Here is a 27,781-nt window from a genome sequence, read left to right as displayed (position 1 = left end):
GAGTAGTAAGTCAAATAAATTTACCAATGAAACGTGTTTCTCCTGTGGGGTGCACAGCTGGCTGCATCTGGCAGTGCAGATGTGTCCATTCTTTCTGTGGGCCAAGCTCAGGGATGCAGTCACATCTCTCAAAGCTCATTACTTTGTTTAACTGACATAGACATCAGCATTTTAAAGGAAACGTCATCTTCTAGCGTCCATGGCGTGAGGTCAGCATCGTATATCCAAAGATTAAAACTATTTGTGTCATGTAAAAAACCGAACCAACCAACCAAAAAAAAAAGTAGTAAAGTTCACTTTATTTTCTGCAAAACTGAATTTTTCTTAAGGGAGAAGAATAATCCCAAATGTTTAAAAAAACTGCCCCAGTTTTCCTCATCCTATTCCACGTCGCTTTCCCCATGGCTGTAGCGGATGTGGGGTCCAAAAAAGCCAACAAAGGCATTGAGCTAAGTGCTGCTGAGGGGCTCTGTGGCTCAGGAGCACTCAGCACCTCGCTGCTCTAGGCGAGGAGGCGAGCGCCCTGGTATTTCTATCTGCATTAGAAATGTGTCCGTTATTATTAGACATTTACCAGCTATTAATCACAGCTGGTAACTTGATTTCCTCTAAATGTTTTGAGGCACCCTCTGATCTGGGCACCACCTGCTCGAAATTGAATAGTGGAAAGACAAGGCAAGCTCTGTGGCGCACGCCTCTTCCCACAGGGATGGACGGGCGACTCACAGAGCTGAGCTCTCCCTTATTCAAAGAAAATCTACTTTTTCCTCTTAGAAAAAGCAAGTGCTTGTATTGACCTGCATGAGCACAGCACAGACCCTGTCCTGCATGGCTGATTCAGTCTCCTCCATCCGAACCGAGAATGAGCGGGAGAACCATGACCTGGGCTCCCTGTGACGGGTGGGCACAGAGCCTTGTTTGTTCTCGCCTTGCTGGATCATGACTCATTTTCTTCATCTTTATGGCATTGTACTTCACTGCATGCCCTCGCCTCCCCACACAGCCCATGCCTGGTGGCTTGGATGTGACCCTCAAATACTGGAGTGGAGGGGTCACATCTCTGTGGACCTTCTCCAGATGAGCATCCTAACCACCAAAGATACTAACAGTGGGTACCGCCACCTCTTCCTCCAGAGGTGGATTAAAAGGTTATAGCCATGCCACATTTCAAGATGAAACCAAGGTGGGTCAGAGGGGCCTGGACTTGCACAAGCAGGGCAAGGTCCAGCCTTGGACCTGGCCCAAGGAGGGCTATTTCTTTACCCTACCACAGCCAGGTCACCATGGTCCCAGTGAGAGCTTTGTGCGTCAGTGCAGGATATATAACCACAATAATCCAAAGTCAAAATTGGCTTCATTACTAAGGCACCTTTATTGCTGGTAATGCTGTTAAGGGGCAGGATTGGCCCAACGAGTAAACAAGGTCAGGTTGTTGTAAGACCCACTGTCACGCCGCAGAATGGGCAAGGTGGGGGGGGCACAGGGTGAGCAGGGAAGCCCCTGTCCCTGCTGCCGATGCCAGCTCGGGGCGGGGGGGGATCCAACTCAGGTCCTGGGGTTGCTGTGGGAGCTAAGGTTGTCGCTGCTGAGCTAATCCAGCAGTCCCACACTAACCCCATCTGAATTTTGGCCATATAAAAAAACGTGCAGGTAGTGCTTAGGTGTCCTTCCCCACACCAGTGAAAACCAGAAGTCCTTCCACTAAGAGCAGCAGAGCAAAGTCAGCCCTGAGCTGGTGCATGAGGGGAGCGAGGACCCAGCCATGACACAACCAGACTTTCCAAAGCCTTTGCCCCTTGCTGGACTTGGCTCAGCACCTTTAAAATTGACCATGGGTCTCCTGACTTCACACTGTCCCACACATTCCCTGCATCCTGGATGTGACCAGTTTTGAGTCTTGGTCACCCCTTATCTTGTGGAGAAACCGAGCCCCACAGTCATTTCCAGCAAACAGTGCCTCTGGGGAAGGGCTGCACCAAGGCGTGCCAGCACCTCCGGGGACCATCACCAGGGTGTCTGTCACCCGACGCCTCTGGCTTAGACATGAAGATGAGGACCTCTGAGAGAAACCAAAGCCACATGCTGCCTGACCCCACCTCAGCCAAAATATGCCCACAGAAAGACATTAACGGTCAGCAGGACAATAGCATTAACATTGCAAACAGTCTTCCACAGGGGCTTTTCCTCGATGCTGGTGAGTCTCCGCTCCAGGGCAGCTCTCTCCTCCTGGGACAGGGTGGGTGCAGGACCGGTGGACAGACCACAGAACCACAAGTACAGCATTTTCCAGCAGGGAGGCTTGGCTGCTGCAAGAGACAGACCGAAAAATGGGTGTTATCATCTAGCCAGGACTCTTCCCTCCCTCCTTCCACAAGTTTGGAGGTGCATTGACCAATCTGGAGTGGGGCTTGAGATGCACGTTGGATAGGAGATGCAAGATGATGATAGAAGATGAAGGGAAGGGAAGGGAAAAGAGAAAGCTCTGCCTCAACCATGTACAGCACAGCCTGATTACAGTTGGTTGATTGCAACACCAATCATTCATTAGTTAATTAACAGACCTCTTCCCCCTCCTCCCCGACCCAGCTTCCATCCACTTTCATAAATTTCTGACAGCATGATGGTCCATTTAGAGATCTCCTGGCTTATTTATTACACGTGACATGCTGGGTGAAGTATGCGTTTTAATTGTCAGCCCTGTGCTGTGTGTATTTCACTGGCTGTTCTTTCCAAATATAACCTTTTTTTTGAAATGCGGAATGTCATAAGGCCTTGAAAAAGGTGTTACCTGGGGGAAAAAAAAAAAAAAAAACCTCATTAAACTGTCAAGTGCTGTGTTTCGCATTTCCTTTCCCATCATTACTAATTACCAAAATACCAAGACATTTGTTTATAAAAATCTGAGCTAGTTAAGTGAGCTAGGAATTGATAAGAAATGATAAATAATGCTGAATGTCTGCATTCAACTTAACCCCAAACTTAGTCTATTGGGAAAAAAAAAAATTAAGAGATTTCTTTAGTTGTTCACTTCTGTTTAGCTTGGCTGTAATTGGTACCAGTGTCCTTTGGATTGACCAGCAGAAGGAAGGAGTGAAGAAATCTTGTGTATCTGCCTTTCTTCTGTGTTTTTCTGCTCTGTAACCTTGGAAAGTTAAGCTCAAAACCAGAAAGCTGCATTTTTTTAATGTATTTGCTGAATAAACCTCTGTCCACTCTGAAAAGATCTTGCCTATGTAGCATCTCCTGCTACTCTTCTGATAACTCTTAGGTTTGTTTGACTCTTTGTCTTCCTTCTTATTAAATATCCTTGGCAGGGCACAATTTAAGCAATTTGGGTCTGAGTTTTAATGATGGCTTATATCCTAAGGGAAGATGAAAGATACTATTGGCATAATGTTAATGAGAAAACTGAGGCTTGTAGATTTACCCTGGGACATCCACAAAGTGCACACATCTGCCCCCGGCGTCTCATGGTCCCTTTGGACCGTGGTGCTATTGTGATACAGTTTGTTATAGCATCACTGGGTCAGTTTGGCCAGCAGACCCACACAGGGGGATGCATCTCTAGCACATACAGAAGGGATTATCTCCTATCAGTGATGAAGACAGGAAGGGGTGCCACTTTTTTTGTGCTAAATGTTGAAATTACAGAGCCAGCCATGACTTTCATAGTGCTAGTGGTAGCTGCTGCTTTGGTTATGCCTGCAGTAGTGCTATGGAGCTCCTCAAGAGCATCTTGGTGAGACAGACAAATGGATGCAGTGTCATGGCACAAAGCCTCAGTGTCCATGGGGCAAGGAGCAGTGGCCCAGCAGCACAGACCTCCACCCTCCCAAGGGACGTTCCTAAGTGGCCATTGACTCCCATCTAAGGAGTCCAGCACACTGCTAAGTGCCCAGGTCTGAAGTGCTGAAACAGCACTGTGAGGTGGGCAGAACTGGACGGGGGTAGTTTGCATGGATAAACAATTTGTTCTAGGGAGAAGGAGGAAAAATGTTTTAGTGAATTGTGGGTGGGTTTGTTGGTTTTTTTTCCAGGAATGACAGTTCTTCTAAGCCATTCAGAGGATTGTGATGTGAAGGTAAATGCTAGAAGATACGTTGGAAGGACCAAGAAGTGCAACACTTTCATTTGTCACATCCTTATAACTGGTATACCCCTAAATACAACCCCCAACTCCAGTGTATGCAACAGATGGCCTCTCATGAGCTTTAGAGTGACTTGCATGACATCTTGGCTGTGCATGAGTATGCTTGTTCACAGACAGCCACCCTACCTGACTCCTCCTTATCACCTGAATCTGCACTTTCGACCAAGTCACTCTCTCCGTTGGCTGGATTGATCTGTGCTTCTTCACTCTTGTAATTTTTCAGGTCAATGGCAGGTGCTTTTCTGTGTCTTGTCCACCACGTCAGGCAAGCGAGCTGCGAAGTGGGACAGAGAACAAACAGGTTATTGCCTGTCAGTCCCAAAGCATGCCAGTCATCTCCCTTTTGGAGGGGGACAGATCCGAGATGGTGCTGAGAGCCTTGTTCTGGGGCAATGGTTGTTCCCCCACTTTCTTTCACCTCCCTTCTGCACAGGTGCCCACACCCTGGAAAAGAAGGCTGGTACCATCCAGCTGGAGCTAAAAGGCTGAGAAAAGTGTGAATTACTCTAGTTTCTTTCCTTTTTTTTTATTAACCTGTTCCATCCCTGTCTCTACCAGGAGTAACTGTTTAGCAGACGCAGCAGCTTCCTATTTGCTAGGCTCACTTGATTGACATGAAGTAATGATGCTCTGTGTCCAGAATGGCAGGTCTCCAACAGGGAAGGGTAATAAAGTAAATTAAAAAAAAAAAAAGAAGCCGAGATAATCCTTTCTGGATACAGTCAATGACAGACAGCAATTGTACCCTTAGCAGAGAAAGACCAGTTGGGTGCTGGCATGCAGATATATGGCCATAGGGGCATGACACCGACATGTGGCCGTGGGAGCACTGGTATTTGAGCAGCTCCTTCTCTGGGGTATGGGAGGGGACTGGAGGCTCTTCTGTCTTATCATCTCCGTTGTTGTTTCACAGGAAAAGAAAACCCAATGTGAACATTAAACCCCACAGTTGGGACAAGCTCACATCAAAGAAGTAACCTGCACATCCAAATGAGCTTATCTCAAGATCTTAGTGGGAAAAGTAGCATTATTGTGGCTGTGCTCTGTGACTGCAAGTATGTGTTCAAGAAGTGCTACTATGTGGGCCGGCAGAGCCATGACGGCAGATATCAAGTCACAATTCACGGGCAGGATAATACCATACATTAGACCAATAGCTGTAGTTAGAAGTAGAACAAAATGAGCTCTAGGCACACACTTGCCTGTCCAAATGCCTTTTCTCTTTTTTGTTTGTTGGTTTAACCTTTTTTCTTTGCTTTGTTTTTTAATACCAGGTTTCTTTATTGGGCCAATACAAGTCATTGCCTCTCTCTGCAGCCTTTCAGTGAAAGGACTGTTGAAAGCCGTGAAAGACCATCAGTCCTGGACAGGCTGCCGTGGCTGCAATCTGCTGTGCTTTACAGAAGTGGGAGGTCTGAGACTCTTATCCTAAGGCAAGTCGGAAAGTCTTCTCCTCCCTGGGACACAAGGAGTGCACAGGAGGCATTAATCTGGCAAATGTGACAGTGGTCCTTTTGCAGCCGTGGGGTGAGGGCTGAGGGCCCCCTCCCAGGGGCTCAGGTCTTTGAATTTAAGCCAGCCCTGCTGTTTCGTTGGCTGACCACGGCACACCAGGCACCTTGATGGCATCGGCACTTCCTAACCTCTGCGTGCTCTGGCCGAGCCAGGCAGCAAGGACCACGCTCATCAATCCCACTCAAATGCAGCTGCCCAAGTCCGTGGGCTGCCCTCCCGCTCCAGCCCATCAGCTGCCCTGCAGAGGAGCCGCAGGATGGGACCAGGGCAGCAAAGCCGCGGTGGTGACAACAGGTCAGGCAAAGTCACGCATTCACCTGACAGGCGGCTACCTCCCTGCTCTGCCTGTATGGAAATGAATGTCTCAAATGGGTCACTTACAAAGTAACGTGAGTTTAATTTTTGAATTTTACACACACAAATCTAGGCAGGAGTTTCCAGCTGACACAAAATGTTGCATAATATCCAGAAGATTTATAGCTTTATTTAAATCATTTTCAACCAAGATGAGCATTGGGCAGGGCTAATCTTTCTTGTCACGATGTGCTAAATTGCTTTGATTTGATGATCCTCATCTTTCTCAAGGATTCTTTTTTTTTTTAATCACTTAGGAAATGTCACTGGAACATAGTAAAGTTTCAGGGTACTAAAGGATTTCCAAAACTTTTTTTCTTTCCCTTCCTCTTCCTATGTGTCACTGTATGACTGCATCTTCACATTGCAGCAAAATCTGCAAGGGCTGGAGTTTACCTGGGGCTCAGACACTGCCAGACGGGAGCAATTCCCAATTGAAAGCAGCATAGACACACAGGTAACCTCATCACATACCATCCCACTGATCCACCCAGGAGCTGGTGCTTTGGCCATGGCCGGATAAAGGAAACCACCACCCTCAGTAAAGCATCACACCCACGCTCCAAATTCAAGATCCTCTGTGGTGGGTTTTGGCTGGCTGAATTCCTTGAGGTCCCCGTTTCTCCTCTTTGCCATCACCAGAAGGACACATGCCAGGGCAGACCGGCAGCATTGTGTGGCCACGGAGGCCACCACGGGGATAGCTATGCTTCCCTGGCACAGGCTCACGAAGGAATGGGGATGGGAGAGACAGATGATGGCACATGTTTTGCATGCCTGGAGAAAGTAAGCAATTACATAAATAAGGAGACCTGCTGATGGGGAAGCTGTGTTAGCAGAAGTGACTTGGACCTTGAAAATGCTGCCTGAGGCCACCATGCCCAAGGGCAGGGGAGCAGGAGTAGCCGCTTGGCGGGTCCCGGGGTGCCCTGTGGCTTTGCTCCCCACTGCAGAGCCATGCACGGGCACTGCTTGTGGACCTCCGTCCCCCCCCAGTTTGCTCCTCTGCGAGTGCCTGTTTCCCACAGAACCTGAGCATGTTTTGCTGTCAGTGGGACTAAATGATGCTGTGGGACCTTCAGCTGCAGCACCTCAGGAGTGCATGGCGTGGGTGGAGGCCAGCCAAGACAGCTTGGTGCTCCTCCTAGACCATGCACCTAAAGCAGCCACTGAAGCCAGACCTCGGGACACAGGGAAAACATCCCCGACTCCAAAGCACATCAAGTGGAATTGCCGATCCATCAGCCTGTCTGAGCGAGCCCTGGCCCCTGGGGAGGTGACCTGCTCATGTAGCACTCATGCTTTATGGTCTGTTCCTCTCCCTTTTCACCCTCACATTCTCCTTGGGCAAGGGAGTTTGCAAGAACTCAGCAAAGTTTTTCTTTTGTTGTTTGTAAACTAGAATAAATCCTTCTGTTCCAAAATGCCATCTGGCACCTGACAGTTGTTTTTTAGCTTCACAGTCTCAAATTTAATTGTAAGCTCTTTTGCAGGGTTTTCAAGGACGGCGTGACACAATATGGACTACCTACAATGAAGACATATGAACTCTGGAGCATACCAAACAAATTCCTTGCATACTTGTTTTCCAGCACAGCATCAATCACCACAGGGATGGGAGAGTGTCCAAAACAGCAGGAGAAAATGCTACAGCTTGCAGTTCTTGGATTGTAATTCATTTAAAGCCAGGCACATTAGCTGTACCACTGTAACATCAGATACAAATCTCTTTTCTCCTTTTGCCCATTTACTATCTGAAAAGCATTGAGATTCAATATTTAAAGTTGTCCAGTGTAGATCCTCAGCTGGTGTAAAGTGGCATAACTGTGCTCAACAGCTGCTCCTGGTCTTTGAAGGCAATGGAGCTATGCTGATTTACATCTGCTGAAGTATGATCTATCACTATACTTCCTTGGCTTTTCCTTTGGTGGCTTGTTTTTCTTTTCCTTTTGCTTGACAAAATAAATGGCATAATTCCTAGCTCTTATACGGTGTCTTTCATCATTACATCTCGAAGCACTGCACAGATAAAGGCTAGAAGAACTAGCCTCATGCGATTTTTATGGGGGAAATATCTGAGGCTCATAAAGTGAACTGACCAACACATGGGGCTGGGAAGAACCAGAGCTTCAAATATCCTCAGCCTGAACATCCCTCTTTAGAAAAGTTCCCCAGAAAAGCCCAGCCTGTTTGGTCACGGCCAGCAGTGCCCTTTAGGAAGCTCTTCTCCCTCCCTGGCTCTCCAGATATCCAGATATACCTGGGGGAGCCAGCCACCACCCCTCGTCCTTTGTTCCTCTGGAATAACTGCACACAGCTGTTTCAGACTAAATCCCATCCTTCCTGACCATTCCTGGACTGCTTCCAGTCTGAATCCACCTTTTCTGAGGACTGGCTCTTTGAAGAATATGTCAAATAAGGTTCCTTAAGTCCAGCACCTATAAACTCACCTATTTCTACTGAAAATCTCCTCCAAGGAAGCTCTTATGATCATAACCTCTCTTTCCCTGATGTTATTACGGTAGGTCTTCATCCTTCTTCTTTAAAGCACCCTTAAAACGTGCTTTAAATGTTTTCATACCTTTGAGGTCAGACTAAAAAGCCTGTAAGTGCTGTGGCCAGTTTCTTAATTTCCTGAACTGTTGGTATGATGCTCTCTATTTGCCAGGCCTATGGTAATGCATCTTATCTTGCTATTGCTGTGGGCAGGGAGTGCTGCACATGTTTAGTTATCACAGGTCAGATGATGAGTGGGAACTCATTAAACCACAGTAATTAATTGCTGGCAACCATCTGGCCACCCCTGAGCAGTAGTGAACAACGTAAGCAGCAGAACTAATGGTGCCTCCTTGCCAGTATTTCTCTCTCCCATGTGGATCCTCTGATAGCTAATAAAAGCTGAGACTTTATCTCAGAGCAGACACAAAGACAGTCTCTCTCTCTCTCTCCCCCCCCCGCCCCCTCCTCTCTCTGAGCACCTGCTTTCATGTACTCTTTAGGAGCTGGGTATCTTTGACACCACTAACGTTCAATCAAACATTGATGGAACTGGTTAATGCTTTACAAGTTATGAGGAAGCAACAGATAGAAAGAGCTATGATGGCATCACCCTCATTTCCTCATGCAGTTAGACAGGAAAAAAAAATTGTTTTTTAAATCTATCCAGTAACCTTTGTTTGGAGGTAGATGGCAGGTTTTTTATATTGACAGTTGCTTAAAACTTGGGACTGGGAAGAGTTGTTTTAAGGCTTTATTATATAAAGCCTCCCAACTCTGCACCATTTTAATGTGTTAAGTAAAAGAAAGTTGTGCCTGACTCAAAGTTATTAAATATAATTGAAATCACATTGGGACAAAATGTTATTTTCCTAAATGCCCATGTTGCAAAAGGTATTAATCTGGTTTGCCTGCAAGATTGATGCTGGCTCTGTTGAAACAGGGTAGATGCTACAATTAGATATATTTAATTCCTCCTCAGCAGTGCAATGTAATATGATTTCATCTCCTTCCCCTTCTTCTTTTCTTTCTATTCCAGTTATGATGGGCTGTGTGTCTGCCCAGCTCTAGGCACAGCATGGGAACTCACACTCAATTTGAAGCACTCAGTGCCTCAGGAAGCATTAACACTATGCAACCTGGGGAATAGAAAGCTGAGGAGCAAGGGCTTCTTTGCAGCATATGCATTACACACCATTTCTTAACCATGGGAGGAAAAGAAAAGGACAGATTTCAGGGATTTTTGGAAACCAAACGGGGGCCCTGAGAAAAGGGTGTCACTTACCTTTTCTTCGGGGATCGGTGGGGTGCAGAGACTAACAAGGACAATGACAATTGCAGTGAGGACACAGAGGATGAGGGCAAAGTAGAGGTAGTGCAAGTCCTTTAGCACAGCTGGTCTTCTGTCCTCCTCACCACAAGACGGTGTGCTATAAATAAACTCGATGATCATCCGAACGAGACCAACAGCTAGCCCAACCATGAGACCCCAGAAAGCACCCTGAGAAAAGGCAAGCACAAAGAAGGGGTCAACATATGTTATCTTTGGTTAAAGTTTTCCCTTTTCTTTTTTCTTTTTTTCTTTTCTTTTTTCTTTTTTTCTTTTCTTTTCTTTTCTTTTCTTTTCTTTTCTTTTCTTTTCTTTTCTTTTCTTTTCTTTTCTTTTCTTTTCTTTTCTTTTCTTTTCTCTTTCCTTTCCTTTCCTTTCCTTTCCTTTCTTTTTTCCTTTCTTTTCTTTTTTCCTTTTCCTTTTCTTCACTTTCTTAGGCCAAGACCTTTTATGCCTGATGGAAACCCACACTGACATGCATCAGAGAAGGATGTTTTCAGTTAAAAAATCCTCATTTTTTTTCTTTCTGCCCTTGAACATGGAACAGATAGAGCACAGACAATGTGTATCTTCCTAACAACATACCTCCAACTAGACTTTGACACATCATCCCTAAAGTGCGGAACAACTTTGCCTTTCATGCTTTCAAATGAGACTGCCAAGAAGTACCACTTGCAGTGGCTTCTTGGAAGCAAACACACATCTTCTAGAGACTGGGCTAAGGCCCACTAATGCCTGCCAGGGAAAGGCTGTCTAATTGTCACACTCTAGCTGGGCTGGCTTTGAGTTTAAAGAGTCTCAAAGGCTAGTGAAGGAAGAGTTATTTATTTACTTTATCAAATGAAATAATATGTGTATCAATTGGTTTTTGACAGTCTACTTACAGGCTCATTAATCCTCTTGCAGAAGATTGCCAAGATGAAGAGAGCTGTGATCGGTGGGGCTAGATAGCTGGTTATGGACTGAATGTAGTCAAAGAGCTTGCCGCTGTTGGCTGATTGAATGATCGGGATCCAGAGAATACTGATGACTACAAGGATGAGGATGAAGATTCTGGAAGATGAGGATAAAATTGTATTAGCTCTGCAGGCTACCTGAAAATGAAGTTTTGCAGGAAAACATACTTCCAGTTGCTCTCAGAATTTCCAAGGAAAAAATCCACACACCACTCTCAAGAAGAACCTTTGCCTGTGTGCACAGGAAAAGAGAAAATTTTTCTCATCTAGAAAGTCAGTTCAAACAATTCCCAGAGCTAACTTCACTGATTTCAGAGTGAGCTGAGCTAGGGCATGCCAGTCAACATGCCTGAGAGATCCACAAGGACATAGTGGCTCCCACCATGAGCTGGATCAGTGCAAGCCCTTGAACCTGGTATGTCTAGAGAGTGATATGTTCTTTGAAGGACTAGCTTTTGGCTGCAACAGAGAGAGGGAGCTGGAAGCTGTGGAGACAATCTTTCTGCCACCTTTCCAAGCAGATAACATGTTCAGCTTTGTGCCTTTGTCAAATTCCAACTCATTTGTTGCTTATTAAAATTACTTCTGGAGTCTCAGGTGCATACCATAACCTTCCTTCATCTTTGCACTGTGTGTTATAGAGGTTTCTCCATATTGCTGAACAGGAGGTACTTTCCCTCTCGCTACTCTACAGTGGTGGAGTGTGAGATTGCCTGCAACCTTCACCCACCCCGCAACGCAGTTTAGAAACTTAATGGTCATGACAGTAGAGGAAAAGCACCACAAACAGGCAGAATGCAGCTTAAATTCTGCTGTCAGAAGGAGAACTTTATATGCCCCTGATATAATGCAGTACCAAAGCTTGCTTGCAAAGGGCACTATAACTTATCAAAGAGATAGAGAGCTGGGAGGCCCAGCTCTCTGCACTTTTCCCTGAAAAAAGGAGTAATTGCAATGTATCGCTCCTGTCTGATGCAGAAATAACATGTTCTTAAAGACCTCTGGTGACAGTGACTCTAGAGTACCTTTGGCTTTTCTGAAAGTTACATTTAAGGCAGTATTTATGTTAAATTTAGAGAAGAGAGAGGCAATGATCTGCCTAGCTCAGTGGTACGCGCAGTGTTTCTCTTTGACCAGGTCTATCTGAGATGAAGCTGGAAAATGTAATGCTCTTTCCCAGGCTGCATTCCTGTTCTATATTTTAGGCATCAGATTTTTCTCAGTAAGTCCAGACTGAAGAATGTAAATGCTGCATTCAAAACAGATGATGAGAGAAATGAGACTTGAAGAAATGTAAAGACCTGCCCACAATCATCAGCTCCTGCTCTGAAGCCTTTCTGCGGATCCGTTGCCAGATGTCTATAACGAAGAGAGTGCTGCTGCTGTTGAAAATGGAGGTGAGGGAACTCATCAAGGCTGCCATCATCACAGCAATCATCAAACCCCGGAGCCCTGGGGGAGTAAAAAAGGGAAGGCAAATCAGGAGTAGATGTTTGGCCTCTCAGCACTGGTTTTTCAACCTGATGTCTGGTAACTGCAGTAAGATTTCCTCATCCTTAGGAAGGATAAGGGCAGTGTGATGCAGACCACGGCTCAAGCCCACCTCCACAAGTGTAAATGTTTCTCACCATCGGGCATGAGCTCTATTACGAGTTTGGGGTAGGCGATGTTGGAACAACCCACTGCAGCTCCACAGACCCTTTTACAGATGTCTGGGTCTACGCAGCCCACTTCATCTGTAGAAGACAGGAAAATGACAGGTCAGTGCAAACACCATTGCGCCATAGGTTGTTTAATTCAAGGGAACAAATCTTGATGCCATGTGTGGTTTCATATAAATTCAGAGTTGCAGCTCGAATGCAGCTGGAATACAACTAGAATGAGTGGAGCTGAAGAACATTTTACAAGGTAAAATAAAGGTGAAACTTGAAGATGACATTTTGCAATTCTGTTCAGGGTACAGATATAACTTTCCTGGATGTTGTATAATTATAATCCTTGATGACTTGTCGTTTGTGTGAACTGGACTATTTCCATGAACCTGTCAGCTGGGTTACCAAGGATGTTGCAGGATGACTTATTCCTGTTTGAGGAAAGCTGGGAGAGAGGCACTTGAGACACTTATACTTTCCTCCAGGAGTGCTACTCCTAACCAGGGCATTCTTCCCAGGAAGAGGCATCATCTGGAGAAACCAGCCATGAGAATTCCTTGGGAGACAACAGGAGGGAAACACTTGCTCTTTCACAAAGGAGAGCTGTTTTGTATAATCCAGCAGGAATTGCATGAATCTGTGTGGTAGATGATTGCTAAAGCTCTCATCAAATACCTAATGAAAGTAATCCATAGGACCTGAAGGACAACCTCAGTGCTTCATACATTTCATCTCACTGCTTTCCTCTAGATAGACAGATGCATGCAATGTCCACAGCATGGCGCTATATGATCCCAATGGCAAAGTATGCCCCATACGGATAGTCCCAGTGACTTCTGCCACTGTGGGAGCACTGGAGGTGGAGGAAGGGCATGGCCTGCAGGACAGCAGTTTCTGAGGTATAAAAGTGCTGGTGGACCTCTGTGGGATTAGTGGTCATGGCAGGTATAAAGCCCTGTGGCAAGGAACATGGGAAGGCTTACCTGGGTAAAGAGCTCTGCTGATCATTCCTGGCATGACAATGAAAAACATAGGGAAGATTTTCAGATATCCTCCCAGCACCGATCCACCTTTGGCATGGGAGAGGTTCTTGGCAGAGAGAGACCTCTGGACTATCACCTGCAATCAGTGCAGAAAGGGAGCAGAGAGTAAAACAGAAGCACTACAGAGAGAGCAGGCTCCATCCTCTCTCTGTCTCTCGTTCTCATGGATGACTTTCATCCAGCAGGGTCCCAGGGTGTTTTGCATGCCAATGGCAACTTTCCCATCTCGGTTGACTGCAGCCTGCTGCCACTGCTCAGTGCACAGGCTATAGGAGAGGGCAGCGTGGAAATTTCCTTTACAGGAATCATTTTGCCCTTGACTGAAATAAAGCCACCTTGAGGACCGGAGACAGCAGCTGTACGGCTGCAGGAGACAAGGAATGAAACAGACTGTAGGTGATTTGGTAAAAGTTCAGTGGTGGGTTTTCATAATTATCCCATCTTAAAGCACAAAAGCACCTTGTCTTGAGAAACAAGTACAGTTTTCCTTGTTTGTAGCTTGGAAAAGAATAAGAAACATGAGACCTCCAGGAATATCAATGACTTATCTGGAGGTCTACACAAGGTCACTGCAGAGCCAGCTCCAGATCCACGTTTTCATATCCTTGTCATGCTAACTGCATGAAGAGTCCCAGTACTCACCAGCCCACAGTAGGATAAAGAGAGAAGAAAATAACCTGTTCTCTCTGTACTAAGAAGTGCACAAAATTAGCAGCTTGCTGAGAAGGTGGAAGGAGTGAGATATTCTGGTCTAGACCAGTGAAAAGGTAGTAACTCCTACACAGTGAGACACAGTCATGTTTCAGCTCACAGATCCACAAACTGAGGAGTGGACTGGAAATAACTGTGGTGGTTTGCCTGCAGAGAGAAAGACTTTCTTTACCTGGTCAGTGCACCAGCACCAAAGAGCCAGCACAGAGAGACCAAATATAAGGCCAGGCCAAGGAATGTCTCCTGTGACTGGATCCCTGAACAAATGAAAGGCATCCCCACGTGGAAGGTGACAGGTCGTGTTTGGGACTATGATCTTTGGTATTGCTGTGCTGTATTTCTCCTGAAGTCCTTCATACCAGCCAACTTTTTCAAATCCTAAAAAGAAAATGCCAGTGATTTAAGGTCTGCTGCATCCTGCAAAGTTATTTCCTTATCTGAGTCTCATGGTTACTTCTCTTGTCTCCTATCTTCCTCTTATCTCCTTTCTTTTCATTCTACCCTCACTTTTGGCAGTCAAGGTTTCCACAGAAGTCACTTGGATTTTGCCCAGAGTCCTTGTGGTTTTAACAGTACATCTTGGAAGAGGATCAATGCAGGAAAATCTCTGTGATCCATAGCCCCACAATGTCCTCCACATATAGTCTTTGCTCAGACACCCTCCAAGAGCTACTGCAGGAAGGCATGACATGAAAAAAAAAGATATATCGATATTTCTGTTTGCCAGGAAGGCTTAAAGCAAAGACTGATAATGGCCAGTTCCTTGATGCTTTTTTATTTTTTTTATAATGCCCAGCTACACCCAGATGAATCCACAGTAACTCCCAAAGTCAACAGGGAAAGTCAGCAGAATTACTCTGAGTTTACATGAGCATAGTAGGAGCTGAATTTGGCTTTGGGAATGCAGTGTTGCAAGCTCTCTGGCAACTACAGGTAAACCCAAACCGGTGACGTGAGTTTATCCAGAACCTCACCTCCGTACAGTTAGTGCAAAAGATGAAGCTAGTCTGACGACTTGGTGAATGAGACTTGTGCTGGCACCACTTCTGTAAGTGGTTAAAACTCATTTCTGCACCATACATGAAAGGGTGAGGTACCCTGCTAAGCCCTAATGACCTTGGGACCATTAAACTAGTGTATGATGCCACTGTAGGTTCCTCTTACCTATGAACATGAGGACCAAAGCTCCCAGCACCATGATCAGGGTTTGCAGTGCATCTGTGTATATCACAGCCGTTAAACCGCCTGTCAGGAGAACCAGAGACAACAGGCAGAGTGCGTCACCATGTGCAGTGAAACAGGTACCTCACCTGGAAAAAGGTTTTCCTTGGCCCCAGCCCTGTGATTTCAGGACAGACCCACTGGGAGAAGCTGGCACTGAGCTGGTCCCCAGGAGCCTACAGCTGTCACAAGTCCTCCTGCGAGGAATGGCCTGAAGGGCTTTTCCACGTTCATAAGAGGATTTGGAGGCAGTTCAGCCTCTTAATATCTGAAGTTGCTGATGTTGCAAAAAGAGACAAAAAAAAGCAAATATGGGCAGTGGTAACTCTCTGCACAGAGGGAACCTGAAGCCCTCTGCAGTGTTAGAAAATCCTCTAGAAAACAGTGATGTTCCCCCCATACCAGTTTCCCTTGGGCCAGGAGGGAAGAGGGGAGTAGCCAGAGGTCTCCAACAGCTGTGAGTGACAGGGAAGGTACCACCAGCAACCGGGGGGAATCTCTCCCCCAGACCAGGATGTGAATACTTTCTCCTATGTAGGAAAAGGGAAACTTATACCCTAGGCTCCGGTTTATAATGTTTCTTTTAAAATCAGCTATTTACCAGCTATGGTGTAGACAGCAGTCACTGCTAGCAAGACCACAGTGGACAAGTAGAGGTTCCAGCCCAAAGAGATTTGGATGAACAATGCTCCGGAAAAAATGTCTGTCTGGAATAAAAAAAAAAACAAACCAAGGGCAGTCTGGCATTAGTAGTGCTTCGTGCAAGTGAAATCTAATAAAGCAGCCTGCAGCCCTCTGCGGCTGAAAGCATTGATGAGGGAGGACACCACGAAGGTGAAGGGGAAGAGGAGGAGAGAGCATGGGGTTGTTGGCTGTCAACCTTCTTGTTCTTGGTGTAAGCAAAATCTTTCCTCCAGGTCAGAGCTCTCATTATCTGGGAGCTGGGGCAGCAGGGGAGTAAAAGCAAGGTCCTGTGCCAAGAGACTAAAAACTCATTAAAATAAAGACTATCTTACAGACAGCCTTCATGGCATGTAATCCTCACTGGCACAGGGAGGTATTGGTGGAAACTGTCACTCCTTTTGCTGCCTGTGAAGACATCCATGGGGAGCAGGAGCCCATGCATCCACAGGAGGTGAAGGGGGGAAAATAGCAGAGACCAAGTTCTTCCCAAGACTACAGCTTAGTGTCCTAGTGGCCAGGAGACATTCCTGCTTGAAAAACCCCTAAAGAATCACTGGTGTCTTGTGCCATGATTTACTTATCTGCAAAGGTCAACAGCTTGCTTTTCTATTATTGCACTTCAGCATGCTAGAATGACTGCAGAAAAACAGGTTATACCTGCTGAGGACCTCACTAGAAATCCCCATCAGCTTTGTTTTGTTTGGACCTACTGGCAGAGAGAGTGAAACCAGAAACTGGGCAAAACCTGCAATTATACAGATAACATCATTCAAATGCAGAAGGTGGTATGGGAGATGTGTATGTTGGGAAATCAGTTTGAAGGACACCAGAAAATCTGGTATGGGGAGAGATACAGGTAAAGACATTTGCCAAGGGAAACAGAAGGGATGGGCAAGATTTCTATTTGCTGTGCCTGAAATAAGCACCTTAAAAGCAAGCACTTGGTGCAACTCCTGACCTCTACAACTCTGAGACAGGACAAACACTGTCAGTACCCCACAGGAACCACTGTGTCTTCTGGTTTTTGACTTCCCAGAAAGAAATCCATGCAGGATCGGTCCTTTGACAACACTGTTTTTTGAGATGTGTTTTTCTTTGCAAGCAGGGAAGACGCTGCAATGTCCTTGTTGCTAATCTATGTTTGGGCAAAAAGCACAGGGAGAAAAATCCTTCTTGTAACCAACTGCCTGCTGTCCAGCCAGCCGCTAAATGAGCTCTCTACAAACAATAGCACCGCTTAATAGAAAGCACCTGTCATGCCCATAAACTCCACCAGCCACATCCGTCAGCCACGCGTGAATTAGCTGCACAGGGGAGAAACCACTGAGATGAAACAGCAATGACTGAGGCCAGGGTCCTGCTCTGAAAGGCATTGGCAGATACTGCTCTGCTGAAGGTCATTTTGAGAGACCGGTCTGTTTTCATTACATACATTGACTGTGTAGCTGTGCACATTGTGGTGCTGTTGCAGGAGAGATCTTCCATTTACCCCTCATGGGCAAAGAGGTTTCTAATGCCTCTTTGCAGGGCCTCGTCCTGGGCAATGCTTCAATCCCACAGAGCAAAGCTCCTGGAGGCAGTGGTGACAGCAATGGGTGACATGACCAGGAGCTGGCCATTGGAGGAGGAAATCTATCCCATTCTCCCAGCCTGGAACTCCTCTTAATGGACCTCCCAGGATGTGAGACATAATAAGCCTGGGAGAAGGACTCTGAAGCCAGCTGCAAAAGGCACATGGGTGCCTCATCTCCAGTCAATGTCTTCCAAGGCAATTTGACAGCTAAATACTTCAGGGTCTAGTGAAAACTGACTTGTACTGGCCATGGGACAATCGGCTGGAGACAAAGGACTGACATTTTCAGTCCCTGTAATGGGCTCTGAAATACAGTCGTCTCCCTCCAAGGGCATAGGTAGTTCTTAGCAAATTTCTGAACATAAGTTCTGCCTCTTTATTAACATCATTTAAATGAAGGGAAATACCCAATAGCTTACATTGTTTTTTGGCTACCAGCAGGGTACAATGCTACAAACAATCCAGAAAAGACACTGAATTTTGTCTTAAGGCAGAACCTCCCTCCCTTCCACAGTACCCTTTTTATACAACACAAGTGACAGAAAGAGAGAGGAATAACCATAACATACCTAATGCTGAAAACTCAGCTACGAGAACAACAGCAGATTTATGATCATTTAAGAGAATTTCACATCTACAAGATGCAGCCAGCCAGATCCTCAGATGGGGTAATGCTGCAGTTCCCCTGTCTATATTGCCTAAAGTTTGATCTGATAGAAGAGGAGAAGCAGGTAGACAGCTTATGGTACTTACACTGTTTAGTAATTAGCTGCTATATCCCTGTAAAGTTCTCACCGTGTATTGCTGTTTAATGAGGGCTCTCTCTCTTAGGATAGGTCTCCATGATCAATACAGAGGCAGGTATTTACATGAACAAAGCAGCACACTAACACACTGTTACTGTTTCTGGTAGCTGATCTGGTCCTTTCAAGGACATCTGAGTTATCTCTGAGCAGCCCTGCACTGTACCAGGATGACCTACCCCCGCCCTAGACACAAGGGTTGCATTCAGTTGGATACATACAGATATCTTGGTGAATATATAGAGAACGAGGGACAGTATGGACATGTAGATTTGTATCCTCTGCCCTCCAAATCTCTTCTGAAGGTACTCGGGCATGGTGACCACTCCTGCTGCGATGTAAACAGGCACAAAGATCCAGCCGAGAGCCAGAAGTGCCCAGGTGGCCTGTAAGGAGACAGACAAAATAAAGGAACGTTATTCAACACGTGGGAATGTCCTTCTCCTCTGTTCTTTCAGTGGACATCTTAACATAGCAGAAAGGGACATGCCGTATATTTGGGAAGAAGTCTGACTTTTTCTCCCTGCTCAGAAGATGAGATGACAAATGGAGGAATTATTACAATAAGGTTATTCATGATTAAGCTTTTGAAGTTATCCTCCTAAGCCCTGTGTCTCTGTCATGGGTGGCACATCCTGTTCCACCTCCTGGTCTTTCGGGCAAGATGATGTATTCTGTGGTTCTGGATCTCTAAAAGATGGTGTTGTATTTGGTGGCCTTTGAAACCACTGATGCTGTGGCAGTGAAGAGTTAAGTGATTCAGAGAAGGATGGGAGCATCTGTTTGTTGCTTGATTAGCAAGTGATGAGGCTGAGGCAGCAGACTGTCCCTGCGAAGCATAAAAATAAGCAACAGCAAGACTCTGCTGGGATGTTCTCCTTGCAGGCGGACGCAGATGCACTTCTGTCGCTGATAGATAAAGAGGCAGTTCAGCTGCTTTGCCACAGGTGAGGGGTCTTTTAGAAGGTGTAAAGGCATCTCCCATCATGTATTTCTTCTCTGAAACCCAGCAAAAGCCCAAAACAGGAGATCTTGAACATCAGTAAAAACCATTGGATTATCAAACCTCACCTCCTGGCTGTCTCAGGCCATTACCTTTCATCCAAATACCTTACATTAGTCTAGATTTTACTTTGATCAGTTATTTAAGTTATCAGAAATGAAACTGATCCCTGTGAGCAGAGATTGTGAGTGATCGAGGAGAACAGCCGTGACTCCTGCAGCGGCAGAGACTGGCTTAGGTAAAAGCTGCCCATATGATCCCTGCAGCTGAGTGATGTCCCATGACAAAGGGAGAGAATAATGGCATATCTAAGGTCCCTTTCCAATCTGAAAGAAATTAATCTAAACTCATGAAGTTAGATTTGCCCTGACATACAATCTTGTCTTCATGGGCTTCTAAAATGACTTGAACAGACTTACTTAAAGTACAGCGATATCGATATGTCCTACATGCACCAGGCTGAACGCAGGCTCTGATTTCTTCACAAAGAACTTTAAGGTGATCTTAACGGTTTAGGAAAAAAACAGTGCAGTGAATAGATATGCCAGGAAAGAGCTTTTGGTGGGCCCTGCCTGTGCTTGGCAAGTATCCGGCACTATTAGCAGTCTCTGCTGATATAGACAAGAGATTTAGAGTTAGGTGAGTGATGTTTATTGTGAGGCTGGCACTAATCTCACTCCTCATCACTGCAGCTGAGAAATTTCATTAGCATCACACACAAAAAGGGCCTGGTTTTCATGCTCTGTGTGGTGTCAGTGGCAATTTTCCAGGCCACTTCATTAGGGCAGAATGAGACCTGCCTTCACACCCAGATGTTCACCCCAGAGATGTCACATTTTGGCAGTTGACAGGTGAATGTAGTGTTGCCGATTCTCATGACTTTACACTGAATTTAGGAGCACATGCTGCTTTTTTTAAAACTCCCTGTACCCAGAATGCTGTGATTATCCAAGTACATTTTCAGCATTCATTATCTTTTATTTTAAGCTTGATGAGTGCAGACTAAAGCTTAAAAACATGGCCATGTGCTTTTGGGAAGGTCAAAGAGCTAATAATTTTAGTGGGTTCCACTTAAAATAAAATAAAGATCTTATGTTTTTAAGGCTGTGTGAATGTCTGGAGGCTTCTCTCCTGAGGCTTGAGAACTTCTAGTTGCCGACACTGTTAGCATTTGATTTCGGAGACAAATCCCCAGTCCCTTTGTAAACTGTGACATCTTAGTTGACAACATAACTGACTCTTACATTCCACTCAAAGCCCCCAACAGCAAGACCCCCAGCTGCTCCAGTTCCTGCCAGGCCAATGAATAAGCCACTGCCCACGTTGCTTGACATCAGGGATGCTCCAATCTGAAACACATGGCACAAGCACAAAACCCAGCAAGTCACCTTGAGGAACTTCTGTTTCAGCCCAAGCATTTTTCCCATGCGCTCTCTTTCCCCAGGGCCTTGTCTTCTTGTAGGCAGGTAGCTGGGTACTAATGGAGAGTTGGGTTTTCCCTCTCCTTTTAAAGAAAACTACATTTTTATATCTTAAAGTGGGTGTGTCTGCTCCCTTCCACCGCCCCCACTCCAATGCAAACCTTAATCTCAGAATTAGGGTTCACTTTGCCAATAGTTCCCCTGAGATACACACCTGTTATGGGGAGTACAGTGGGGTGAGGGAAGTCTGGTGGCAGCCACAGATACCTCAGTGTCCATGAAACGATGGATTTCTCCATTCCCTCATTATTCAGCCAGCAACATGCCTTCTCCAACCTTGCTGACCCTTGCTCTACCTCTTGCTGGCAGCCCACCCTCTTTTAAGTCTTGCACTGAACATGCATGTGGTGGTTTACACAGCCATGGTGACAGCAGTGCTCTCTCAGAGCTCCTCCTAAGGCAGCTATGAACCATAGCAAGGACGATGTCAGAAATGTGCAGGCCTTTTGTGTTTAATGTCTACACATAGGTTCTATGCTATTCAGCTCCGTAGTAGGCTGGAAAATGCTAATGCCACAGGTTAACTTTAACTGTGGGCTGTGGGCATGGCAGGCTGTCCCTGCCATGGCTCATTGACACTCTAATTGGAAGAATGCAAGTTCCCAGGTGCTTTAAAAAGGGCAAAGACTATCAGACTTAATTACTACTTTTATTTGGCGCAAAGCCTCACCTCCTTTCTGTATGCCAACATCAAATCTCTCTCAGGGTCAAGCGAGAAGTTCCCCAAAGGACAAGCCTAGCCCTTTTTTTCTCTAGAGAAAGTTTGCTTTTAGCTACATCACCTACAAGGAGTGTTTCTCTCCTTAGTACTGCTACATGTGAAACAAGGAATGATGGAATTTGATCTGCTTCTCACTTTTGAGCAAGGTAAAACATTAATATGACATCAACACCCACACTGATTCCTGCTAACAGCTCTGCCTTCTTGTCTGTCTAAGAAAACTCTGGATTAGAGAGCTGTCTGCCACAAGGTGAATTTGCGACTGAGGTGGGGCTGGTGCTCTCAGGAAATGTAAACATTTTTCCTGATATCTATATATCAGACACAGAAATACAGAAGATACATTGCACAGGAGCAGCAACATAGTATCAAGGTTTAGTTGAGGCTGTCTAACACACAACAGAAATCTGTTGCCCCTGTAAAAAACCCGAACAAACCAAAACGTGTAAGCCAGTCATGTACTCAAGGTGAAGGCCATGAGGAGCTGAGCCTGCAGGACTGCTGCAGAGGTGGAATCAGCTCTCTGGCAAACAAAACTGAAGAGTGAAGAGGTTGCTTTGAACCTAGAATGGCAAGTCGGGAGAGCCAAGAGCCAACCTGTACCCAACAGACTCTGTGGCCACCTGTGGTTGGAGCCAAAAGCAATGAGAATGTTTTGGTGTTTTTTCTAAAGAAAAAATAATGATGTTCTGGAAAAAATGTTCCATTTTTGTATCTTTTAATTTTTCCCCTCCTAATTAGAGAAAAACATCAAGCTAACCTTTTCCATTAAATGTCACTTGGCCAAGACAGAAGCATAAAGAACATTTAAGAAATAACAGATTTAGAGAGGTGTATGTGTCTCTGATGGAAGAGGTTGAAAATCTAGCCTAGTGAATTTATGGGCAATGTACATCCAAAGGAGAAAAAGAAAAAAATACAGTGTTTTGGTAGAGAAGTGCATTCCGCTACCCACGACTCACTGGAGAGATATATGGTGCTAGAGTCTGGCATTGGCTGAGAAGGATCTTTATTCCTGTGGTGTTTTTATTCCTTTCAAACTTTAAATTATCTTTATATGTACCTTTCACTCCCAAGAAAAGGCGCCTTCAATAGATTTTTATTTTCTTCATAGTGAAGATTTATACTTCAGTGGTTTGAAGTTTATATCCTTTACATCGTTAGTCAATAATCTCAACTTTACTCTAAATAGCAAGAGCTCAGAAAGTCCTGGGCTTTGGGATTATTTTTTCTTCAGTTTCTAAATTCTTTTTTACTGGATATCACATTCCTAGATTACCTAATGCTCTCTTGGCTAGGGGACAACCGTACCTTTGGTGAGTTGGGGCCAAAGAGTTTCAAACCCAGTGGGCAGTCAGCACTCCCTCACTTCCCTCACTGTGAACATTTTTATTGCAGGGAAATTGAGAGATGATAAAACCTGAAGATGCTGAACTATCCTTTTGGCCCAGCAGCTCCACACTGTAGCTGCATGAGATGATTCCTGGTGGATCCTCTTCATCTCAAGACTACAGTCAAAACATGCATGCATTGGGTCCCTTCACTAGACCTGCCCTCCTTACCTCTGGAATTGCTTTCAAACCATGAGAAACAGAGGGATGTATTTAACTCACAGGCCACCAAGTCATGGATCGTCCAGCTAGGAAATAGCCTCCAATGGTCCCCCGGCTTGCTCTTATCGATGACTGGAAGCACAGGAAAAAGAAAACTGTTTTCCCCCATTCACCCACCCTCATGTCAGACTCAATGCTCATCCCAGTAGCCTTGAAACATCCCATCAGCAACCTCTTGCACCACCCTAGTACTACTCCCTTGGGTGTCACTGCAGTCAACTGGCTCGCCCTACTCAGAGCAGCACAGGCAGGTAGTGCATGGCTCTGACGCAGGCTGAAGCAGGGCCCCTGTGAAAGGCATGTAATTTTGAGAAATCTAGGGGTTTGTCTGCTCTCAGCCATGTGCAGATACATGTTTGCAGCTCCAGGAAAGGCTGCCCACCTTCTGATGATGTTATGCATTAAGAGGAAGCATTTCCCTCCTCACTGCCCAGCACTCCTAGCAAATGCCTTCAGAGACAAATAAGGGAGGACATGGCACAGAGGTGTATCCCATGGCATGCCATCAAGGACTGCATTTGGGCATGACCTGCAGGTGCACTCCAGGATGGCTAGCAATGCCCTACTGCAGCTCCTGCTGCCTTGCTTCTTCCTAGTATGGATTCAGGGTTTCCAGCAGCCCCACACTTATATGACCACATCATGCAGCCCCGTGCAGGAACTGCGTGAGAGCTGCAGGGATTTCAAGAGCAATAGCCTGTCCATCGGCCAGCAAGCCTCTCTGATGTGACTGAGGCTGACTGTGCTTGCTGTTTGCAGCAACCAGGAACTTGCAGTCAGGTACCATAATAAAATGGTGTGCTGCAAAAAGCCTCTGCACATGGCAGCACCCAGACTGGTGAGCAGCACTGCCACCAAGCCAGAAGCCTGAATGCATGGTCTCAGCATCAACTCCAACATTTTTTTGTGCATATCTGTTAAGTATGTCAGGCTTCACGCATTCCTTCTGCCTCTCTTTGTGCAGGTTTCTGAAAGTCCAGCTTTGGAAAGAAGCTGTTTGTATCTATTTAATGACTTCTCCTTGAATGTATGAATGGGGAAAGAAAAAACACTTCAGCCAACCACTATAGGTCTCTATGAAAGAGTCCTTCACAAAGCAACATGAAGAAATAATTAGCACCAATCTTTCCAAAGCTTTCTAAAGTCGCATTTCAGTCTTCACCCCAACCCTGGCTTTTCTTTTGCCCTCTGCCTTCCCACACCCTGGTGTGAAAATACTTTGCAGCATGGGAGGTAGATATCATTCCCAGCACAACCTCTAGGGAATGACCCCTTGGTTGTCCCCATGTGGGGGTGAGGGCTCACAGGAAGATCACTGTCACCCCCTAACTTGCTCAATAGGCCCTGGGATAACGGTGTGCGCAGAAGATGCCCTTTGCAGGCAAACACCTTTGTACCCAGGAGGGGTCCAGGGAGGATCAAAGGCTCTTTGCCTCAGGCAGACCTAAACCCAGTCACCTCGGCACTCACCCATATCCCGACGGCAAGGACAAAGACAAAGTAAAAAACCACAACGATGATGTCTGCCACCCCAAAGGCTGCTGTCGTGTCCCCCGGCAGCACGGGCAGCTCCGTGGTGGCTGAGGTTGGCTGGCTCATGGCGGCGAGTGAACTGCTGATTTTCTCTCTCACACTGGACTTTGGTGCACGCTGGCCTTCATCGCTTCCCTTGTAATAATTAACAGGGTGGAGAAGGTGTGAGTGGGGAGCAGGAGCCAGGCAGGACTGTGGCTAATGCTTTCACAGCAGGTCCCAGCAGGAGCTTTGGCTCCATGGTTCATCAGTGAGGACCTCCCCATAACTCTGTGATGTGAGCATCCCTCCCAGCTTCTCCTGCATCCTTTCACCAGCAGTCCCCTCTCCTGCCCATTTACCCATTGATGCAGCCAGTGGGATGGCAAATGGTAAGTGTCAAAATCTGTGCAGAATGGGTGCAGCATCTGCACCCACCGCCCCCAGGGCAGGACCAGCTGCAGGCGAGGGCACCAGTGCCCCTTTCCTCACTCGATCCAGCCATGTGCTTCCTCCATCCCAGTCCAGTGCTGCAGCTCAGCAGCTCAGGGAGACTCTGTGCTGCAGGGAAACCCACAGCCCCGTTGATGGTCAGCCAACAGGGCGCAAGTGTTAAGCTGTACATTGACTTTGTAGACAGCAACAGGGGGAAGTGCAGGGAGTAGACAGCTGAGTTTTCTTGGCAGGCTCTCCAGCATGCCTGCGGAGAGCAGTGAAGGAGTTAAGCTTCTTGGGTGACAAGCAGAGCAAATGCCAGGTCACACTGTCCCCTAACACAGCAGCAAACTGCAAACTGCTAGTCCTCCTCCCCATCCTGCTGGCTGCCTGGTGCAGCAGAGTCTTTTCCCAGCTGTCTCACCCTTCTCTACTTCTTAATGCTGGGGCCAGGCAGGACCTGTGCGTCCACCTCCCTCTGCAGCAGGGCCCTGCTCAGAGGCGCTGGCAGGAGTCCAGGATGGTCCCTGCAGGTGCTACAGGTGATGCTCATAACCCAAGAGCCTGAGACAGGCAGAGACCTGGCTTCTCAGCGTGGTTCCTAATAATGATAAAAGACATTCAAGTCCCACAGATTTTGGCTCCTGACACCATCTTCAAAGTCATGGGGGCTTGTGACATCCATGATTCTTGAGGCCCCTTCTAACCTGGTATTCTATGATTCTACAATTTCCTCCTTAGTTTATAAATGCAAACATCTCCAGACCATGGCTGACCCTGGTCACTCTCTGGAGATATCTCTCCTCTCTCTCTTCTGGTTGAGGAAAAGCTACTTTCCTCCTTTCTGCTGAGTGCCCACAGTGCTGTTAATGCCCCTCCAAGGCAGCATCAGTTCCCTGCCTCACTTTACCCACCCGCAGTAGCACCAGGGAAATCACAAGGTTGCTGGAGATGTTTCCTGAGCACTCCTATGGAGGGGATGCTGCTGTAGGAGAAGACAGGGCAGTGGGTTGGGGTAGCAGGCAAAGGTAGGGGCTATGACTGATGTCCTTGGGAGAGATTTGGTTTGGGGCTGCCACCCTGGCAGACTCAGCAGGGCTTACTCTGGGGGCCTGTCAGAAAAGAAATCATGAAAGGTTCTAGCTGCAATGTAAAAGAAAGATAACGCTTGGGACACACATAGGGTGGTCCTGACTGCAGCACCAGCCACCGAGACTCAAGCTCTGCCATGGCTACAAAGATCCCTCCATTACCTCTGCCTGCAGAGATCTCATACCTGCTAATGGGGGACAGGACACCTCAGTTGAGGGCACCAGCCTGATCTGAAGACCAGGTGGGGACCCTCCAGCACCAGCCCAGCTCTCCTTGACACCACCAGCCCTCTGAATCAGGGCACAGGTTGTGGGTCACACTGCCCTGGACAGCTTTGGGAGCGTCACCCAAGGCTTCTACCACGTTTGCAGAGCTATTAGAGAGCTGGCTGCAGGGCACAAGCCTTCTCCAGGCAGTCTGCCGGTCCTCAAAGCAGAACCATCTCCTACCTCCCCCACCCTCATCCATCCGTGGTCTTTCACCCCATAACATATCAGGTGGGACATTTTAAACCTAGGTGAGGTTTGCTTGTACTTGGTTCCAAGGAAGGCAACAAAACCTCTCTCATTTCAGTTTTTTTCTCCCCTCTCTCCCAGCTTTTTCTTGCAACTGCTGGCTACCTGCTTGCTCATTAATTGCACTGCCAAAGCAAGGCCCCCGGCCGGCCCTGCTCCCCAGTCTGAGGCTCTCTGGGAGCAGTGCCTCCCTGTAGCCTCATTATCCACATGAGGCTGTTCAAGACTGAAATGTTTCAACAAGCTGAAGTATAGTTACCAGAAATTAAATATCTGGAAGCCTAAATCCCCTGGTGTAAACAGGCAGCTCTCCCAGCACAGAGCTGATTTACACTCACCCACACACTTTTCCCTTTTAACACCACAGCACCTGAAAGCAAAAAGACAGTCGCCTAATCTTGAAATGCATCGAATTCCTGCCCAAGAAGAAAATGGAGCCAGTATCTCCGGTCTTCCCAAATCAGGAATCCTGCTCCCCATGGGGAGCCCAACCCAAAGTACTAGCCCGACCCAGCCCTTCACCCCACTTTCCCAAGGCACTGTACCAGCAGCAATTGACTCTTGCAAACACTTGAAAGCTTTCACCCCTGCAAAGCAAATGCATCTAATAAGCCATTCCCAGCAGCTGTGAGCTATCACGAGTCCATTGGACCCACTGGAATGATGTTGGCTTATGGCAGCAGGACCCAGTCAAGTGTTGCTACACTGATTAGATCATCCCAAGCCATAGTGATCAACCCCATTACTGGTGCAATTGGGTAGGATTGCAGTGGCTGCACCTCAAACGTGGACAATACCTCAAGCGCATCTGCAGCAATGCCCTTCTTTGCTGCTCAGCGGTCGCATGGCCCTCCTGCCCTCGGTCCCGTTCTGGCAGGAGCTGCTCTGCTCCCCACTCCTCGGGCCAGCTGCAGAGGTGTG

General features: G+C 46.6%; 1 protein-coding gene across 3 annotated transcripts; it reads right to left on the bottom strand.

Moving 5' to 3' along the window:
- On the bottom strand, positions 1-27,781 carry SLC5A9 (solute carrier family 5 member 9). 3 transcript variants are annotated; one of them, XM_054834325.1, is made up of 16 exons: positions 27,658-27,781; positions 26,168-26,365; positions 24,777-24,974; positions 23,307-23,378; positions 20,736-20,840; positions 18,710-18,874; positions 16,030-16,135; positions 15,372-15,452; positions 14,380-14,585; positions 13,437-13,572; positions 12,430-12,537; positions 12,103-12,253; positions 10,730-10,898; positions 9,801-10,016; positions 4,277-4,424; positions 1-2,306 (listed from the first exon to the last, which is right to left on the bottom strand). In XM_054834325.1, the coding sequence occupies exons 3-16, from the start codon at positions 24,903-24,905 to the stop codon at positions 2,098-2,100; spliced, it is 2,001 nt and encodes a 666-aa protein (XP_054690300.1). In that variant the 5' UTR covers positions 24,906-24,974; positions 26,168-26,365; positions 27,658-27,781; the 3' UTR covers positions 1-2,097. The 3 variants fall into 3 exon arrangements, with proteins under 3 accessions (XP_054690300.1, XP_054690302.1, XP_054690301.1); XM_054834326.1 differs by having other exon boundaries at positions 2-2,306; positions 4,295-4,424; XM_054834327.1 differs by lacking the exons at positions 24,777-24,974; positions 26,168-26,365 and having other exon boundaries at positions 27,658-27,769.

The sequence above is a fragment of the Grus americana genome, chromosome 8 (genome assembly GCF_028858705.1).
Source record: "Grus americana isolate bGruAme1 chromosome 8, bGruAme1.mat, whole genome shotgun sequence".
Lineage (NCBI taxonomy): Eukaryota > Metazoa > Chordata > Aves > Gruiformes > Gruidae > Grus > Grus americana.
This window is presented reverse-complemented; position numbering and strand designations above follow the sequence as displayed.